The 21508-nt window shown below is 45.0% G+C and overlaps 1 protein-coding gene across 3 annotated transcripts in view; it reads left to right on the forward strand.

Annotated features, from left to right (window-relative positions):
- The first annotated feature begins 357 nt into the window (after window positions 1-357).
- Window positions 358-21508, forward strand: part of LOC126236967 (uncharacterized) — a 128726-nt gene continuing 107575 nt past the window's right edge. For 2 of the 3 annotated variants that reach the window (XR_007545015.1, XM_049946681.1), the window contains exons 1-3: window positions 358-442; window positions 651-706; window positions 803-968. Coding sequence is in view for 1 of the 3 variants with exons in the window: in XM_049946681.1 (XP_049802638.1) it covers window positions 413-442; window positions 651-706; window positions 803-968 (252 nt within the window). In the remaining 2 variants the exon portion in view is untranslated. Of the gene's footprint in view, window positions 443-650; window positions 707-802; window positions 969-21508 lie in introns of those variants that run through there. The other variant, XR_007545016.1, reaches the window with a different exon arrangement.

A 21508-nucleotide genomic window follows, 5' to 3' on the forward strand; every position in this document is an offset into this window, starting at 1 on the left:
TCCTATTGATCACTGATTTTATTTTTTGCGCAGTTGTTTTATTTCTGATTATTATTATTACGTTAAACCTGATTAGATCACTGACCCTGATGTTGAAACATTGATATTTTAGTTTAGCTATTTCCAACATCTTTTGAAAAATATTCGGGATCAGCGTTTTATGTTAATAGTTTCAGTTTTTAATCAGTGAACTTTCATACTGTAGTTTGGTGCCCTTCCTTTTACACGTAGAACAGTTTAGCTTTTTTCTTCGCCTGCGAGGTAATATGAAGCCTGTGATCATTGATTCTAGCTCATTAGCAGCAGAAGCGCAGACAGGTTACTAACTACCGAATATCTTTGACTGTCCGCTTTGGTGTTGAAATGACAAGTAGTGCACTCTAGTATATGGCAATCTTGTAGAGAGTAAGCAATGGATTCCCAGCTACTTGGGACATGGGAGGTAAGCAAAGTGCGGAACATTTGTGTAGTTTTGTGTTAGTGACATGTTTAGACAGAACTTTGTGGTTAGTGTGATGGCTGATGCCGTCAGAGAAGCAGTTATGATGTTTTGGTTGCAATTGTCACAACACGTAACATGTAGAGGTTTGACAACTTCGTGTTGTACTAAAAGGTGCAGGATATAGCTGAGTTCGTATACTGCTTTACAGGTTGTTTCATGCACTCCTCGCCAGACTGGACTGGTGGAAAACACTGGTGTTGATGGGTAAGTAGTGAATCTCGTAGTTAAAGTTTAATGAAACAAAACAAATGCTTTATGTGCAGAGTATTTTTCTTAACCAGATTTGTGTTTGCATTTTAGGACCCGCTTTTGCCTGGATGAGAGTGGTGATGTTACGTGGACAGTTCCGGATGACGCTGAGGCTATACCTCTGTTTAACTGTGAAACATATGAAGTTTATAATTCACCTCCCATGGGCGTTGTGATAAGATTCGGAGCGTATGCGGGTCACGTCATTGAGTTTCGGGTGGGTTTTTCAACATTTAAAGTTTTTGCGTTTTTAAAATTCCTTAACCTGAGTATCAATAGTATTTCTTAAAAAAGGATCCATTCCTTTATCGAATAATGCTTCTTGGTCTTATTTGGAATGTATTTACTACGTTATCCTGTTTATCATATGACGAGCAGTTGTCCGTAGAGGTAACAAACTACTAATTTGTGCAAACAAGATTGGTAAAAGATCGCTGCCCTCAGAAGGAGTGCTGAATTGTTAAATACAGACCAAATTTGTGTAGTAACTAATTTCGTTGATTTTAGATTGGATGCTGTACACAGATGAACAGGCATTAGCTTTTGACTGAGGTAAATATATGGAGCACATGAAGTCTTAATGACACTGTAAGCTTGAAATGTTCATTGTAACCATTGGCTTTGTTAGAAAAATGTTGCTTGAGATTTAAAGAGAAACTTAAATTCTTAAAATTTTTTTAGACTTGATATGTTCATGGAAATATGACCTAGTTGCTCCTTTTAAGCTGCAAGATGAACCAGGAGGTAACTGAAGTTTTGTTGGGATACATGTCTTGTGATCCATAGATAAATATAAAGATTTGGAGGATCTGGCTAAAAACTGTCAATACGTGTAGGCCTATAGGAAATGTGAATTTATTTACACAGTCTCATTGAAATGATGGAGAGTCATCATCAGATGTAGAAGTAACTTCGGGTGTGCCCCAAGGAAGTGTGTTGGTGCTCTTGCTGTTCATATGATCAATTAATGAACTTGCAGACAACATTAATATTAAAATCAGGCATTTTGCAAATGATGCAGTTATCTGTAATGAATTATTATTGGAAAAGCTGCATAAATATTGAGTTAGTGATAAGATTTCAACTTTGTGCAGAGATTGGAAACTTATTCTGTATGTTCAGAAATGAAAAATTTTGCACTTTACAAAACGAAAAAATGTAGTATCCTATGACCATAATATCAGTGATTCACTGTTGGAATCGGCCAACTCATACAAATACCTGGGTGTAACATTTTTTAGGGATACGAAATGGAATGATCACATAGGTTCAGTCGTGTGTAAAGCAGGTGGTAGACTTCAGTTTATTGGTGGAATACTGGGGAAGTGCAGTCAGTCGACAAAGGAGATTGTTACCAGTTCTAGAATATTGCTCAAGTTTATGGGACCCATACCAGACAGAACTAAGGGGGATATTGAATGTATACTGAGAAGGACAGCTTGAATGGTCACAGATTTGTTTAATTCCTGGGAGAGTGTCTCGGAGATACTGTAGGAACTGAACTGGGAGACTCTTGAAGATAGATGTAAGTTATCCCAAGAAAGTCTATTAACAAAATTTCAAGAATTGGCTTTAAAAGATTACTCTAGGAATATACAACAACCCCCTATGTATCACTCTCACAAGAATTGTGAGGATAAGATTAGAATAATTCTGCATGCACAGAGGCATTCAATCAATCATTCTTCCTGCACTCCATACAGTGATTTGCTGAGTATAGATATAGAAGTAGAACTTCCTTACTCCCATTACCAGTTTTCGAACTACATTATGAAATAGCTAAAGCAGCTGAAACTAGAAAAATATTTGTATGGTTTCCTCTTTTGTGAATGAACCAGAAATTTTTACCTATTTTTATTCGCTGCATTAGTAAAATTTTCCTTATGATGCTCTTAGAAAGGATTTGTGTGTTTATCAACAGTGAGCGTTACAGCTAATAGCTTGCAAGCACTTACTTTCCTAATGGAACACTGACAAGATTGATAGCAGAATTTTTTTATTTTTTGTTTGAAATGTCTTTAGGATCTCCAAACAATGGAAAATCACTGGATGAAATGCCAATATTATGAGAAAGATACAATGTTCTTCACTACATGCAAGTGATATTGAGTGACAAACAGAAACAATGAAAAAGACTGCTAAATATTAATCAGATGCTGGATTATGTCATTCATCAGACATAGTACAAAAGCCACCCCGCCCAGTGATATTTACTGGGTTGGATGGTATCGGACAGGGAAGGTGAAGGCCGGTAAAAGCTAGTGCTGCGGGAGCATGCAGGGCTGTGGTGGGGACAGGATAGTGGGCTGTTAGGTATGGCATCAGGAGACTGTGCTATGGGAGGCTGTGTTGCGGGATGGGGAGGAAGGGGAGAGGAGAGAAGTAGACAGGCAAAGGACTCTACAGGTGTTGCACTAGTGAGATAGGTGTATGTAAGGCTGGAATAGGAGCATGTTATGGGATAGATAGGTGGAGGACAGGGACCAGTGAAGATTGAGGCCAAATGGATTACAGTAAAGGAGGATGTGTTGCAACGAGAGTTCTCATGTGTACAGTTCAGAAAAGTTGGTGTTGATGGAAAGAATCCAGATGGCAAGGCTTTGAAGCAGCCATTGAAGGCAAGCATATTGTGTGTGGTGGTATCTTCAGCAACTGGATGGTCCTGCTGTCTCTTGTCCATAGTTTGGCTGTGGCTATTATTACAGCCAAACACCTTGTTAGTGGTCATGCCCACATAGAATGTAGCGTTGTGGTTGTGGCCAAGTTGGTAGACCACATGGTTGCGTACATGTGGCCCTACCTTTAATTGGATGGGAGGTGCCTTTGGACTGGAGTAGGTAGTAGGAGGAGGATGTTAGGGACAGATTTTGTATTTAGGTGTATTGCAGGGATATGAGCTGGGGCAAGTTTTCTGAGAGAAGAGGTGGAATAGGGATGGTCAAGGATATTTCAGTGGGGAGATGTCAGAAACTCTGCTAAGACAGGGAAGGAGAGGGTCTTTCTCTCAACTTTTGCTAATGCCTGTCCTCCACAAGCCTATCAGCTTCCTTACTTTTGTTCCAGCACTATACATGCCATGTATCTCGCCATCACACCTGGGTTGTCCTTTCTCTATTTTCCTCCCCTTTCCTCCACCTCTCCTCCACCTCTCCTCCACCTCTCCTCCATGCTCACCTCCTCCCCCCCCCCCCCCCCCCAGCACAGCCTCCCAATGCTGTACCTAGCAGCAAACTATCCTGTACCCACTGCATCCATTAGTGCACCCACAGGCTGCACCAACTTCTTCCCCTACCTTGCATCCTTCTCTGCAACACACCACCTCTTTAGCCCCGCTACCCATATATTTATATATATACATATAAACAAAGATGATGTGACTTACCAAATGAAAGTGCTGGCAGGTCGACAGACACACAAACGAACACAAACATACACACAAAATTCAAGCTTTCGCAACAAACTGTTGCCTCATCAGGAAAGAGGGAAGGAGAGGGAAAGACGAAAGGATGTGGGTTTTAAGGGTAAGGAGTCATTCCAATCCCGGGAGCGGAAGGACTTACCTTAGGGGGAAAAAAGGACGGGTATACACTCGCACACACACACATATCCATCCACACATATACAGACACAAGAGGACATATTTAAAGACAAAGAGTTTGGGCAGAGATGTCAGTCGAGGCAGAAGTGCAGAGGCAAAGATGTTGTTGAATGACAGGTGAGATGTGAGTGGCGGCAACTTGAAATTAGCGGAGATTGAGGCCTGGTGGATAACGGGAAGAGAGGATATATTGAAGAGCAAGTTCCCATCTCCGGAGTTCGGATAGGTTGGTGTTAGTGGGAAGTATCCAGATAACCCGGACGGTGTAACACTGTGCCAAGATGTGCTGGCCGTGCACCAAGGCATGTTTAGCCACAGGGTGATCCTCATTACCAACAAACACTGTCTACCTGTGTCCATTCATGCGAATGGACAGTTTGTTGCTGGTCATTCCCACATAGAATGCGTCACAGTGCAAGCAGGTCAGTTGGTAGATCACGTGGGTGCTTTCACACGTAGCTCTGCCTTTGATCGTGTACACCTTCCGGGTTACAGGACTGGAGTAGGTGGTGGTGGAGGGTGCATGGGACAGGTTTTACACCGGGGGCGGTTACAAGGGTAGGAGCCAGAGGGTAGGGAAGGTGGTTTGGGGATTTCATAGGGATGAACTAAGAGGTTACGAAGGTTAGGTGGACGGTGGAAAGACACTCTTGGTGGAGTGGGGAGGATTTCATGAAGGATGGATCTCATTTCAGGGCAGGATTTGAGGAAGTCGTATCCCTGCTGGAGAGCCACATTCAGAATCTGATCCAGTCCCGGAAAGTATCCTGTGACAAGTGGGGCACTTTTGTGGTTCTTCTGTAGGAGGTTCTGGGTTTGAGAGGAAGAGGAAGTGGCTCTGGTTATTTGTTTCTCTACCAGGTCGGGAGGGTAGTTGCGGGATGCGAAAGCTGTTGTCAGGTTGTTGGTGTAATGCTTCAGGGATTCCGGACTGGAGCAGATTCGTTTGCCACGAAGACCTAGGCTGTAGGGAAGGGACCGTTTGATGTGGAATGGGTGGCAGCTGTCGTAATGGAGGTACTGTTGCTTGTTGGTGGGTTTGATGTGGACGGACGTGTGAAGCTGGCCATTGGACAGGTGGAGGTCAACATCAAGGAAAGTGGCATGGGATTTGGAGTAGGACCAGGTGAATCTGATGGAACCAAAGGAGTTGAGGTTGGAAAGGAAATTCTGGAGTTCTTCTTCACTGTGAGTCCAGATCATGAAGATGTCATCAATAAATCTGTACCAAACTTTGGGTTGGCAGGCCTGGGTAACCAAGAAGGCTTCCTCTAAGCGACCCATGAATAGGTTGGCGTACGAAGGGGCCATCCTGGTACCCATGGCTGTTCCCTTTAATTGTTGGTATGTCTGGCCTTCAAAAGTGAAGAAGTTGTGGGTCAGGATGAAGCTGGCTAAGGTAATGTTCATCCCTATGAAATCCCCAAACCACCTTCCCTACCCTCTGGCTCCTACCCTTGTAACCGCCCCCGGTGTAAAACCTGTCCCATGCACCCTCCCACCACCACCTACTCCAGTCCTGTAACCCGGAAGGTGTACACGATCAAAGGCAGAGCTACGTGTGAAAGCACCCACGTGATCTACCAACTGACCTGCTTGCACTGTGACGCATTCTATGTGGGAATGACCAGCAACAAACTGTCCATTCGCATGAATGGACACAGGCAGACAGTGTTTGTTGGTAATGAGGATCACCCTGTGGCTAAACATGCCTTGGTGCACAGCCAGCACATCTTGGCACAGTGTTACACCGTCCGGGTTATCTGGATACTTCCCACTAACACCAACCTATCCGAACTCCGGAGATGGGAACTTGCTCTTCAATATATCCTCTCTTCCCGTTATCCACCAGGCCTCAATCTCCGCTAATTTCAAGTTGCCGCCACTCACACCTCACCTGTCATTCAACAACATCTTTGCCTCTGCACTTCTGCCTCGACTGACATCTCTGCCCAAACTCTTTGTCTTTAAATATGTCCGCTTGTGTCTGTATATGTGTGGATGGATATGTGTGTGTGTGCGAGTGTATACCCGTCCTTTTTTCCCCCTAAGGTAAGTCCTTCCGCTCCCGGGATTGGAATGACTCCTTACCCTTAAAACCCACATCCTTTCGTCTTTCCCTCTCCTTCCCTCTTTCCTGATGAGGCAACAGTTTGTTGCGAAAGCTTGAATTTTGTGTGTATGTTTGTGTTCGTTTGTGTGTCTGTCGACCTGCCAGCACTTTCATTTGGTAAGTCACATCATCTTTGTTTTTAGATATATTTTTCCTACGTGGAATGTTTCCCTCTATTATATATATATATATATATATATATATATATATATATATATATGTGTGTGTGTGTGTGTGTGTGTGTGTGTGTGTGTGTGTGTGTTGTTTTATTTTGTATGTCTGATGAGGCCAATAGCTATCTCTTTTATTGTGTTTGTGTACTAATCAATGTTTCTTTTATGCAGTGATTAGCAGTCTAGCCTTTCCATAATTTTGTTTCTTTCTTTTTTTTTACATACAAGTATTTGCACTTTAATTTTTCACAGTTAGGCAAGTGCCAGATTGTATTCAGTAGTAACATCTTGCTCACTTAAAACGGAAGTGGACCTACAGTCCGTTACTGTTCCATTTATTCTGTAGGCTACTGCGGAAAATTAAATACATGCTCAAATCGTGTTCAGCTTTAGTGGAAGGTTTTATGAGATTGGGGTGAATGACATCATTTATTTGCTGCCTCTGCTGCTTGATTAAATTTGGTGTATATTGTATATTTGTAATACATTCAGGTTAATGATCAACTTATGAATGTATCTTCACTTCAAATGCTCTGATGGAGGGAGGGACACTGAGCTGTGTCATACAACTGCTGAAAGATTGATTTTTTTAAAAAAAGTTTGTTCTTGCTGCACTATGTTGGACGTAACTTCTTTGCATAGTTTTTTTTTTTAATGGCAGCAGTGATTTTTTTTTTCTTCCACTTGGCTTTACGTCACAATAGTGATTTATTGTTAACTATTCCTACAGGTAGATCAGTGTCAAAAGTTGAGGTTAGAAATACCCTTTTTGCTCCGTGGCAATTGGCAATGCTCATTGCAAAGTTGCACAAGAAATAATGTGTTGTAAAAGAGCCTCTTATGTTATGGATGAAACTATTTTCTTTGAAAATGCCAATGTTTTCAACCTACTACTGAGAGAGAAACAATAGCAGAAACCCGAAGAAGCAGATTTTATCTATTTATTTTTTTTTTTCCGAAGTGGTGGCCATCCTGCTTATTGACTAAGATACTTTGGATGGTATTATCACAAAGAGTACTAAGCAATATTTGGATTGTTTGTTGTTACAGTGTGTTCAGATTAAATTCCCAAGTTTTTCTTTTGCTAATGTCTTAACTCATAGCACATTTGTGAGGGTTCTCACTTTTGATTGTGTACACAGAACATTTTGAATGAAATAATTAAACTACCTCACAAAAATACACTTTCATGGCAGTGACTGCCGTATTTATTCTTGACAATATTGCTTTCCTTTTTCGCTCTTAACAGTGTGTTACCTCGCAGTAAAGTAATTACACTTACAACTCTCCAATTTGTAGTAGTTTTGCTACTCACCATATCGCGGAGATGCTGAGTCGCAGATAGCCACAGCAAAAAGATTGTCAGAAGTGAGCTTTCAGCAAACTAGGCCTTCATCTTAAATAGACAACACACACACACTCACACTCAGGGGGCTCAGCGTTTGGTTGCTGGTACGGGCTTGGCGACCCCGGGGTCCCTGAGCTGGGGACTGGGAAGCGCCACCAGTTCTCAATACCGTAACCTCTGAGCGTGCTTCAACGACCACTGTAAGGCGCGACAGTGGAACGTTGTACGGTACAGAGCCCGGGGATCTTGGCTTAACTGCCTGGGTCGCGAGGATAGTATAAACCTCTATAAAAAAAACTTCAATCTCGAGGTGTGCTGCGCGCTGAGGAGACACATGGCGGTTGAGGTAGAACAGTTGCTAGCGGGCGACCTCTGGGGAGCCTGCCGCCCCCTGGTTGTATTAGGCTTACCCAGGCAAGTGGGGCTCTGCCTGGGTGGACATTCCTTTCCCTAGCTGCTCGTGGGACCACCATGAAATGAAATATGAATAGTGTGCAAGCACAAGTCTCTAAGAAAGGAAAGTTCAATGCTTCAAAGTATGACCCCCAATCGTTCCGTTCCCTGCCCACACCAGGGGAGGAACGGCAGTCTAAATCACCTGGTGAGACGTATTCTCCTCGATTTCTGGTTTGCAGCCAAACAGATGGGGACTCATTTCTGACCACAAAGCCTCAGTTTTTTGTGGAAAATTTAGAGGACAAGTTTGGAGGAGTTGAGGGCATGTCTAAAATGAGGTCTGGAGCAGTCCTCATACAGACAGCATCCCCAGCACAGTCACGGGCATTGCTTGCTTCTGACAAGCTCGGTGATGTTGCAGTCTCCATTACACCTCATAAGAGCCTCAATATGGTTCAGGGACTTATTTTTCATCATGATCTGTTGTTGCAGTCTGACTATGAGCTCTGTGCAAATCTGGAACGCCGCGATTTCCACTTAGTACGACGTGTCTTGAGGGGACCTAAAGATAATAGGGTCACCACAGGTGACTTCATCTTGGCTTCCGAGGGTGACAAACTGCCCGAGAAGGTCAAGGTGATGATATATCGATGTGATGTTAAGCCTTATGTCCCTCCTCCCATGCGAGGCTTTAAGTGCTGGAGGTATGGGCATATGTCATTGAGATGTGACGCCAACCCTACCTGTCGGGATTGTGGACGTGCCTCCCACCCTAACGTTCCGTGTTCGCCGCCCCCTGTTTGTGTCAACTGCGGACAGAAACATTCACCTTGCTTGTCAGACTGCGCGGTTTATCAAAAAGAACGGAAGATTATGGAGTATAAGACCTTGAACAGACTCACTTACACAGAGGCTAAACGCAAGTACAACTGACTTCACACTGTGCACATTTCATCGACATTTGATGCAGCAGCTATGATGTCACCATGCCTGGCGACGAGCCCCCAGGCTCAGCTGATTTTTGGGGGCCCTCTAGCCTGGCTGTCTATTCCTGCCCACAGGTATTTGGGGGAACACCCTCTTCCATTGCTCCCCTGTTTTCAACATCGGGAGTAACAACCCAACAACCCCTCCTCCTTTGGGGACTTCAGTCCCCACCTCTGAGCCGGAGAAGTGCCTACCTCCTCTGGCTCCCCTCGCACGGAAGGGATCGCTTGGTGCCATCCCTTCCATGTTTACTGCCCCTCCAGATATCAGCCAGTGGTTGAAAGAGCCACCACCTGTGGGCCGTAGGGCTTCCAGGTCTTCCTCGGTCCATGAGACTGGGTCGGAAAAGCCCACCCAGCCTGATAAACCAAAGGACAAACGGGACCCTACCAAAAAGAAGAAAAAGCAAAAGGAGGAGGAGGTAGAGACAGAAAAGGAGTTCAACACTGCACCTGAAGATGAAGTGGAACATCTAGCGTCCACTCAGGAGCTAGGTGATGTTGCTCGACCCACAATTCCTATGGAAGTTGATCAGGCTACTTCGCAATCGGTGGCACCATTATCCTTCAATGGAATTGCCGTGGTTTTTTCCACCACCTTGCTGAGTTGAAACAGCTTTTGTGCTGCTTCCCTGCCACTTGTCTGACCCTACAGGAAACCTGGTTTTCTGTTCGGCGGACCCCCTCCCTCTGTGGCTACCGGGGTTACTATAAGAACCACATAGAATATGACAGGGTGTCTGGCGGTGTCTGTGTTTATGTTCTTGCCACTGTTCCCAGTGCCACTTCACACGGCTCTCGAGGCTGTGGCTGTTAGAATCCGGGCAGGAATGGAGCTTACCCTCTGTTCCCTCTACCTTCCCCTGGATGCAGTTGTCCCTCTTGCCGACCTAGCTGCCTTGTTCGCCCAGCTCCCCCCGCCATTCCTCCTTTTGGGGGACTTTAATGCCCACCACCCTTTATGGGGTGGGGCCCAGACCTTGGGCCAGTGTGGGAACGTTGAGGCTCTCTTGGCACAGCAGGACATTTGCCTCCTTAACACTGGTGCTCCTACATATTCTAGCTTGACTCATGGCACATACTCGGCCATTGACCTCTCTCTTAGTAGCCCAGGTCTTCTTCCATACCTCAGTTGGAGGGTCCACGACGACCTCCGTGACAGCGACCACTTTCCTATCCTGGTTTCTCTTCTTCAATCTGAACCCCCTGAGCAGCTGCCATGATGGTCTCTTCGTGGAGCTGATTGGGCAGCCTACACCACAGCTACCATGGCCTTTGCCCCGCTTCCTGGTGACATTGATTTGGCAGTGGGCGAGGTCACTATGGCCATTGTTTCTGCTGCTGAGGCAACTGTCCCCTGCTCTTCAAGTACCCTAAGGCGTAAGTCAGTCCCATGGTGGACACCAGAGATTGCAGAAGCTATCCGGGACCACCAGCGAGCCCTACGACGACACCAGCGTCATCCTTCCCTAGAGAATCTGGTTACCTTTAAACGGCTGCGGGCCGAGGCTCGGCGGTTAATCTGGCGGAGCAAACAGGGCTGTTGGGAACGATATGTTGCCACCATAGGTTCTCGCACCTCCTCATCTCAGGTGTGGTCGTGGGTTCGGCGCATTTTTGGCTTTCGTCCTCATGCGTCCGTCCCTTGCCTCTCTCTTCGGGGTCCACTTTGTACTGACCCAATCGCCATCGCCGAACATCTGGCAGAGTACTTCGCTCGTATTTCTGCGACAGCAGGCTACAGCGCAGAATTCCGCGCCATAAAAGAGCAGGCTGAGCATTCGCAGTTGTCGTTTCGCACGCACCGTTGGGAATGATACAATGCCCCGTTTAGTGAATGGGAGTTCCAAAGTGCCCTTACAGCTTGCCCCGATACCTCTCCATGTCCAGACCGAATGCACAACCAGTTTCTTCGCCATCTCGAGGCGCACTGTCAGAGTGAGTTACTCGCCCTGTTTAACCACATCTGGACAGGGGGCATTTTCCTAACTCGTTGGCAGGATAGCGTTACCATCCCGGAGCAGAAACCTGGTGCAGATCCGCTGGTGGTTGATAGCTATCGCCCTATCAGCCTTACCAACGTTATGTGCAAACTCCTGGAACGGATGATGAGTCGGCAGCTCATGTGGATCCTCGAAGCTCAGGGCCTTCTAGCCCAGAAACGGGGGGGGGGGGGGGGGGGGGCTTCCATCAGGGCCACTCAGCGATCGACAATTTAGTCTCGCTAGAGTCGGCTATTCGTACAGCTTTTACCCGGCAAGAAAATCTAGTTGCTGTTTTCTTTGATCTTCGGAAGGCGTACGATACCACCTGGCGCCATCATATCCTTGCTACGCTGCACAAATGGGGCTTAAGGGGTCCACTTACAATTTTTCTACGGAATTTTCTCTCCAATTGCTCCTTTCGGGTTAGAGTTGGCACTTATTTTAGCTCTGCTTGTATTCAGGAGAACGTTGTCCCGCAGGGCTTGGTTCTCAGTGTTCCCCTCTGTTTGGTGGCGATTAGTGGTCTTGCGGCTGTGGTGGGCTCATTGGTCTGTTCCTCTCTATATGCTGATGACTTTTGTCTTTATTACAGTTCCCCAAGCATCAGTCACTGAACGGCGGCTGCAGGGAGCTATCCATAAGGCACATTTTTGGGCATCCAACCATGGTTTTCAGTTCTCAGCCTCTAAGACCCGAGTGGTGCATTTCTGTCGTCGTCGAACAGTCCACCTCCATCCAGAGCTCTACCTTGCTAATGAACTCCTTCGTATTGAGGAGACACATCGCTTTCTTGGCATGTTGTTTGATGCTCAGATCACTTGGACACCTCATCTTCGCGAGCTTAAACAACTGTGATAGTGGCACCTCAACATTCTCCGCTGCCTCAGCCACACTGTTTCGGGGGCTGCATGAACAACCCTCCTTAGTCCAGTTCCATCTCGACTACAGGAGTGTGGTGTATGACTCAGCAGCACCTTCAACATTGCAGATCCTCGACCCGATTCTCCATTGTGGCATCAGACTGGCAACAGGTGCCTTCCGCACTAGTCCGGTGACTAGCCTTCTTGTAGAAGCTGGAATCCCTCCCCTACGATTCCACCAACAACATTGCTTGCGTCATACATCGCCCGAGTCCATGCCTCGCCCGACCACCCAAACCGCAGGCTCCTTTTTCCATCTTCTGCACTCCCCTCCCCGCGACGGCGGCCTAGGTCGGGTCTCCCGATCGCAGTCCGCGTTCATTCCCTTCTCTAGTCACTCGAGTCCTTTCCCCTTCGTCCATCCTACTGGCCCTCTTCTTCTACCCCTCCTTGGTCCCTCCCTTGCTTGCGGCTTTGCTTGGATTTGTCCTGCGACTCCAAGTCCTCCGTTCCACCTGCCAGTCTTCGCCAACAATTCCTGGCTCTTCTTGCCTCGTTTTGCAATGCAGATGTAGTCTACACCGATGGTTCTGTGGTCGATGGATGCACTGGGTTTGCTTTCATCAACAGAGACTATGTTGAGCAGCAGTCCCTGCCTTGTGGGAGCAGTGTTTTCACTGCGGAGCTGGTTGCTCTTTATCGTGCACTCGCTCATCTTTCCTCCTGCCCCGGGGAGTCATTTGTCATATGCAGTGACTCCCTGAGTGTATTGCAAGCACTCAACCTGTGTTTTTCTTGAGACTGTTTGGTGCGCGGTATTCAAGATGATGTTTTTGCTCTCGCCGAGTGTGCTCGTTCAGTGAAGTTCGTGTGGTCCTCGGGCCACATCGGCATTCCAGGAAACGAACATGTCGATCGGTTGGCCAAGCAGGTCACCACTTCGCCAACCCTGGAGCTTGGTCTCGTGGAAAGAGACCTCCGGTCAGCCCTAGATCGCCAGGTCCGCGATGTCTGGAGCTCTGAATGGTCTGTCTTGAACATGTCAAATAAGCTCCGCATGGTCAAGTCGTCCATGGCTGTATGGAACTCATCCTTGAGGGGCACGCGTAGGGACTCGGTTATTCTCTGCTGTCTCTGAATTGGACATACGTGGTTGACCCACAGCTATCTCATTCGTTGTGAGAACCCGCCCAAGTGTCGCTGTGATGCAGGGCTGACATGGTCCATCTTCTGATGGACTGCCCCCTTTTAGCCCCCTTGCGGCAGTCCTTTAATTTACCAGCTGCACTTCCTTTAATTCTAGGTGACGATGTCTCTATAGCTGACTCAGTTTTATGTTTTATCCGTGCAGATGGGTTTTATCACTCGCTCTAGTGTGGGCGTTCGCGCATGATTTCTCAGGCTACACCCACTCCAGCGACTTTTAATTGTGACGAGGATACCAATATAGTGTCTTTTATGGTAACAAGTTGTGTTGGTACCTCTATCAACGCTTTCCAGCTGGAGGTTCTTCATTTGTAGTTGATTGGTTGACCTTTTACCTGATCCATCAACTACTGTAGTCTGTTTTACTCTTGTCAACTATTTGCTCTGCTCCTTTAAGTGTCATCTATTTTGTGTTGTTGCGGTGTTCATTTTAGCTGGGTGCAGAGGTTATGTTCTTACTGTATAGGCCTTTTACAAGTATGTCTGTTTGGAACGGGACTGATGACCTTGTTGTTTAGCCCCCATCAAACCCCAAAACCAACCAACCAACCAACCAACACACACACACACACACACACACACACACACACACACACACACACACACACACACGTGCCCACAGTCTGTGGCTACTGAAGCCGGGTGCAAGCAACAGCACATTTTGTGAGAGGCAACCAGGTGGTGGGATAAGGAGGTGGCTGGGGCAGGGAGGGGGAAGGATAGCAGGGTACGGGTCGCGGATAGTAAAGTGCTGCCTGTGGGAGCATACAGGGATGAGGTGGAGAGACGATAGCACAGCTAGGTGCAGTCGGGAGATAGACAAAGGTTGGGGGAGGGGGGGGGGCTAGCAGAAAAGGAGAGAAGTGAATGGACTGAGGGTGCATTGGTGGGATAATGTATAATGTTGGAGTGGGGACCGGGATGGGGCTGATTGGTAAGAACAATGACTAACGAAGGTTGAAGCCAAGAGGGTTACGGGAATGTAGGATATATTGAAGGAAGAGTTCCCATCTCCACAATTCAGAAAAGCTCGTGTTGGTGGGAAGGATACAGATGTCACAGACAGTGAAGCAATTGAAATGAAGAACTTCACATTGGATGGAGTGCTCAGCAGCAGGGTGATCTAGCTGTTTAGAGGCCACAGTTCATCGGTAGCCATTCATGCAGACATGACAGCTTATGGCTGTCATGCCAACATTAAATTAAGTGTAGTGGTTGCAACTTAGTTGTAGATCACATGACTGTTTGTGCAGGTAACCCTGCCTTTGGTGGGGTAAATGACACTTATGACCAGACTGGAGTAGTGATGGTGGTGGGAGGATGTGGGGCAGGTCTTGAATCTAGGTCTATTACAGGGATATATGAGCCATGAGGCAAGGGGTTGGGAGCAGGGCTAATGTAGGGATGAATGAGGATGGGTTCGGAGTAAGAGGGGATGGGAAGAGTAATGAGTTGGACATTCGCTATGTTAGTGCACAATAAGAGGTAGTCAAAACTCTGGCCGAGAAAGTGATTCAGTTTCTCTAGTCCTGGGTGGTTTTGAGATATGAGGGGAATGCTGCTCTGTGGATACACGGTAGGACTTTGGAAGATGATGGGTGACTGGAGAGATAAGGCATGGGAGATCCATTTTTGTACTAGATTGGGAGGGTAATTATGGCCTGTGAAGGCCTCGGTGAGACCTTTGGAATATTTCTAGAGGGACCACTCGACACTACAGATGCAACGCCCTCATGTGGCTAGGTGTACAGAAGGGACTTATTGGTATGGAATGGGTGGCAGCTCTCGAAGTGGATATTGCTGATGGCTTATAGGTTTGATATAGTTGTACATACTAATTTAGCTGTCTTTGAGGTGGAGGCCAACGTAAGGAAAGGTGTTGTGTTGGGTTGAGTTGGACAAGGTAAAGCAAGTGGGGGAGATGATGATGATGATGATGATGATGAGAGTCTGGGGGACTGTGGATAGGGTGATCACACCCTCGATCCAGGTCACAAAGATATCATCACTGAATCTGAACAAGGTGACAGGTTTGGAATTCTGTGTGTTTAGGAAGATTTCCTCTAGATGACCCATGAATAGGTTGGCGTAGGAGGGTGCCATGCGGGTGCTCGTAGCAGTACCTCGGATTTGTTTGTAGGTAATGTCTTCTAAGGCAGTGAGGATATAGTTTGTCGTGGCAACTAGGAAGGAGGTTATAGCTTTGTAATTCATTGGGTGTTGGGAAAGGTAGTGTTCAATAGCAGTAAGGCCATGGGCATTAGAGATGTTAATGTGAGGGAGGTCGCATCAGTAGTGGTAAAGGAACAGGAACTGTGGAGAATCAGTGGATGAATTGGCTGGTATTTTTAATATAGGTGGGCAGGTTGCAGGTAATAGACTGAATGAGTTGGTCTACGGGAGTAGAAATTCTCTCAGTGGCATCATTAAAACTGGACACAATGAATCATCCTGGGATGCTTACTATCCCACTAAATGAGCCACTGGATGCAGATGGACAGACAGAACTCTTTGGGGCTCTCCCCCCATCCATTCCTTCTTGTGGGTGACTTCATTGCACAGAATGTGCAGTGGGGCTTCACTACCACTTGCTGCAGGGGTCAAATTATCGAGCACTTCATCCATCCAGAGAATATCTGCCTGTTGCTCTCTGGTCAAGTGACACACTTTCCTACAGCTACAGTGTGATTATCAGCCACTGACCTTTGTGTTTGCTCCCCAGCTATTGCAGACTCAGTTCAGTGGGAAATTTCTACAGGTTTGCATTCCAGTAACCACTTTCCGGTGTGGATTTTTGTGCTGACTCGGATGGTGGTTGACAGGAGGCCACAAAAGTGGATGGCTCAGAGGCAAATTGGTTGCGACACATTCAGCAGGCCATCTTTGAACAACTGGATTGTGCCCAGGAGATGGTCGACTGTATCACCTGTATGATCCAATGAGCTGCCACAGATTCTATTCCCCAATCTAGCAACCACCTCAGAGGACAGCCTGTCCCCTAAGTGGAATGATGATTGTCACTGGCAATCGGAGCCAAGTGTACAGCTTTGTGGAAATTCACACACCGTCCAACTACAGAAAAGCTTTGTACCTTCAGATCTGTGAGAGCACAAGTTAGGTGAGTGATAAAAAAATGGAAGAGGAACTCCTGGAAGGAATTTATGACTTCCATTAATCAGTCCACTTCCACTGCCCATTCTTGGGACTTAATAAGCTGGATTTCAGGCAAGGGCAGTTCACATCCCCTTACGGCCTTGTTGAGAAATTTGGTCTCGTTGGATGCGCGTAAAGATATAACTCAGGTTTTAGCTGATTATGTTTTTACCATCAATGTGTTATCCAGACAAACTCCTGCATATCAGGAGTTCTGAGCACTGTGGAGATAAGGCAGCTACCCTTCTTCTCAGATATTGAGATGGTCTACAATCTTCCATTCTCCTTGTAGGAAGTGGAATCATCTCTGTGCATGGCCAGAGACATTACTCCAAGACCGGATCAGATTCCTTAAGACAGGCTCTGTTATCTGTGCTTTGGAGCCAAAGGAGCTCCTATCTTGTTTCAATAACATCTGGTTTGATGGGCCGTACCGCGTGACTTGGAAAGAGGCAATATTAATTTCATCATGGAAACCAGGCAAGGATCTACTGACCCTAAAAGTTACCAGAGTGAGACCGTACCAGTTGTACAGGTAACACTTTAGAGCATGTGGTTAACCACCACCACAAATGCCACCTTGTCGGAATTCCGAGGTCACCTGTGCCCTCCCATTGTGCTACTGTTCTGCCCTTGACAACTTAATTCTGCTGGAGATGGCAATACAGTATTCCCTCTCTGAAATTGGTTGGTGTGCTTTTTGAGCTCGCAAAAGTGTACCTGCTTGGAGGTATAACACCCTTTGCCAACTTCATGAATGAGGACTACATGGACATCTGCCACTTTTTATCCAGTCATTCCTCAAGGACTAGTGCTTTTGATATTACATTGGTGACACTTTGTCTGATTGCTGTGTTCAGGAGAATGGGGTCCTCCTATGAACTGCAGTCAGTGTCACACTGTTTACAATCCCTATCAATGGCATCTGCTCAGCACTCCGTAGCTCTTTATTTGTGGATAAATTTGCAATTTTCTACTATTCCTCCAGGTGTAAAATGACAACATAGCTACTGCAGCTGAGCATCAGGAGGCTGGAAGCTTGGGCCAATAAAATTAGTTTTAGGGTCTCACAAGAGAAGACTATGTATGTCAGTTTTAACTGTGCTTGTTGATGTTTTATTCATCCAGAGCTCACAATAGTGGAAAATTTTTCACATCTTAAGGCTAAAGTGCACTTTTTGGGCCTGTAATTTGAATCAAAATTAACCTGGCTCCTGCACCTGAAAGATCTGCAAATAAAGGGCTTCAGATCATTGAATAATTTGAAATGCCTCGGCAGAAAGATGAGGGGAGCTGACATGTTTCTCCTCCTGCAACTTTATAGGGCATTTGTCAGATCACGGTTAGTTTATGGCAGTGTGATTTATGGATCAGCCCATATTTCTTGTCTCTGTGTGCAAAAGCTGGTAAACCACCACTCTGGATTTGGTGGGCACCTCTTTCTGGCTCAGCAGACCATAAAAATCTGTGTTGCCTCAGTCATTGGCATTTAGTGCAGTAGTCCATCCCAACTTTGAGTGGCTGTGCAGAATTAGACACAATGTGACTAAGCCTTTCGAGATATGTGCTGTTTACTGTCTCGAGTATTTGGTTATACCAGACCTCAGAATACACATTTGGTGAAGGGACAGATTGCAGCCTTGGTGTCTTCATAGGCCCAAAGTGATTTTTAGCTTGACACAGTACAAGAAAACTTGTACTTCAGATTACATTTATACAACTGTTTTCCTCCATTTTAAGAACTTAACACAGTTTTATTGTTCATATGGATGGATCTTAGCAAGAGAATGCCCTAGGTTGTTCAGCTGTTTCTCTGATTGGGTTTTTAGAGTGCACATTTCGGATCAATGTACAAATTATGAAGTGGTGTTATGTGGCAGTACGATGATACTGGAGTGAATATACAGGTGTCACAGTACAAAGTTTCTTGTCCATTCTGCCTTGCTCAGTGCGCTACAAGCTGTCCACACACTAATTGATTCATATCATTCATAACTCATTACAGTGGCCCCAACACCATGGCAAGGTGGTGATCTTTTGCTGACTGTCTGGACACATTGGGAAACAAGAAAATGACATGCACGATATGATAAAGCAGCCAAAGAAGCATGTCAGGATGGAGTTTTATGTTGATGTGCCGTTCCCTTACATGCTGTCATCTCCTTTTTGACAGATGAATAACACGTCTGTGAGAAATTGAATGTTTGGAGGTGACAGAAAATAAACTGTGGTCACTCAAGGTGCTGGCAGACTTCATGCCCACCTCACCAGTGGAAGGTAGTAGTGCTCATAAAGCTTCACATGGGACATAGGCATTTAACACACGGTTTCCTCTTGTGGCAGGAGGGTCCACCACTCTGTGAAGTTTGTGGTGTACCACATTTGGTTTAGCATATTTGGCTATGTATATCTTGTGTATGACATCGGAGCAGCCCTTGGTTTAGCTGGAGACCTGTTCACCATGCTCACAGACACTGACACCAGTGTTACACGGATCCTGTTGTTTTGTGAATTGTCGGTCCTCATCCCTAAAGTGTTGGGAAGGAAAGGTGGACTATAATGCATTACAAACTACTCTGCCGCCCACCCCCACTCCCCTCATGAGAATGGCATGTTGACTTTTCATCAGGGCATTGATGTTAATGAAGTTGAATACCCCACATCCAAAATAATCATCATCGTCGTCGTGATAACACACAGGCAGAGAACCAGTGTCCTGAGCCCTGCATTATACTTATTGTAATTCTCTGCAGTATTAGTATTCTGCACCTCAACTTCACAATTCCATGCCATAAATTAAGGTATGGGAAAATTTTGCCTTGTGAAACTATTCTTAATGTTTTGCTAGCAGCTGCTTTTGATACCGTAGGTGCGTGAGCAGATATAAGCCACAGCTAATTTTCCCCTCGTATCAAGCTTATTTGGTTTACCCATGTAAGGCTTGTCTAGGTAGGAATTTTAATGTTGCCAATGCGAGTGGACTGTTTTAAATTTTGTGCAGAATATTATGATTTTTAATCGTTCTAACATTTAAAGTGATCAAAGATCATCAGATAGAGAGTAGAAATAAATTCAAAGTTGGAAAGAAATTGATTAGACAGGAAGTCCAAATTGTATATCATGACTGTGTTCTTAAGAACAAGGTTTCCTATAGTAAGTTAAGTTTTGCCACAGGGTCTTAGAAAACAAGTTTGTTCAGATATAAAAAGTACAGCTATTTAACACGGATGCTTTGGGAAACACCCAAAGCTGCTGTAGGCTTTAAGAAGGTAAAAGAAATAAAATCTCAGTTGGAACGAGATAACAATAAAGCAAGTTTCAAGCAAATGATAGGAATATCTTAGAGTATGCTGTGATAAAGGGAACTGTTGTGCAGTTAACAAGAGAAGATTTAGTCAAAAAATTGATGAGAAAGTTGATTGAAAACAATGAATGTGAAAAAGATATGGAGTTATATTAATGTTTTTGATTGGCTTTTGCCTGTTCACCCATTTACCATTGCTATATTAGAGGTTGAATGTGGCCTCCTGTAGTCATTGACAGTGTCATTTTTTGTTTGGCGTTCGTTAAAAGCAATTCAGTCATGTACTGATGATGTGTTTTATCACTTCCATGTCTAATTTTTGGCTGCATGACAAAATGATTTACAAAATATTTCAGAATGAAGTTTAAAATCTCAAAACCAGACATCTAAGTAAAAATTGTTGATAGTGGCCATTGAAAGGTGGTTTACTGAGTTCGTGGAACATTTCAGGCACAGAAACCTACAAGAACTGTTAAACTGTGTGAGCCATTGAATGCCAAATAATTTATTCATTTCGATGTGCTTTTTAATCTAGTTTTTATTGGGAAGCAGCCTTAATCTATGGAAATATGTATCTAGAAATGCGTTAAATTTAGTAGTACAATGACAGGTTTTGGTTTGTATCATTTCACTTGTCACTGCACAGACTCCCCATAAATCAGTCTGTTGTGAAATCATGAGGTACTTTTTCATGTTAATACTTGGCTGTGATATTGTCTTGTTCTTGCAGCTCAACGTGGTTCAAAATTTCATTTATGACAATCTAAATGTTAATCTATTGTTTATAGTCTTTAATACAGGAATGTTATCTACTATGTTTCTAGTCTCGTCCACACTAATCATAGCAAAATTTACAATTGCTGACTCATTTTAACAGTTTCGTGGTTTTTCTCTTTTGCTTAAGACACACACAGGGGTAGTTCCTCTGAAAAGGACATGGGTGATTCCGTTTTCTGTTCTTGTCAAATTGGAGCTTGCACAATGTTTCTAAGATTTGTGAGTGAAAAGATGTCAAAGCTCAAATTTTGTCTGCTTTGTAGTTTGTTAGTGTGTGACAGACTGTTTCTACCTGATATTGTCATGTTTCACCTAATTGGCAGTCATTATTTTGTTATGTAACAAATTTCACACTTCGCTATGTGTGCTGTTTCATTGGTAACTGTTACTTTTGCTGCGAAATTAGTAACTATGGAATGGTATGAATTATCCTTACATACACTAGGAATGCACATCCAACCTTCTACTTTTTGTAGTTGTCTGTGGAACAATGATGGTACACAGGCATACACCTCTTGAAAGCATCTTGATGGCCTCAAACATCTTTTCTTTAGGGCATCGAAAATATCAAAACTGTATGGGGAGAGATCAGGACTGTATGGAGGGTGTACAAGGGCTTCCTAGTGAATCTTCTGCAGCATAGTCGAAACTACCTTGGCAACACATGTGCGGGCATTTTTTGGTATGTTGTTTCAACTATGCTGCAGGGAGTGTTGCTGGGAAGCCCTTACACATCCTCCATAAAGTCTCAACCTCTTCCTGTGTGATTCTCATATTTTTGGAGCCCTGAAGAAAGACATTCATAGCCAATGGTAAGCTTTGGATGACGAGGAGCATGTCTGAGTACAGTCGGGGTTC

This window comes from Schistocerca nitens, chromosome 1, assembly GCF_023898315.1.
Source record: "Schistocerca nitens isolate TAMUIC-IGC-003100 chromosome 1, iqSchNite1.1, whole genome shotgun sequence".
NCBI classification, from domain to species: Eukaryota; Metazoa; Arthropoda; class Insecta; order Orthoptera; family Acrididae; genus Schistocerca; species Schistocerca nitens.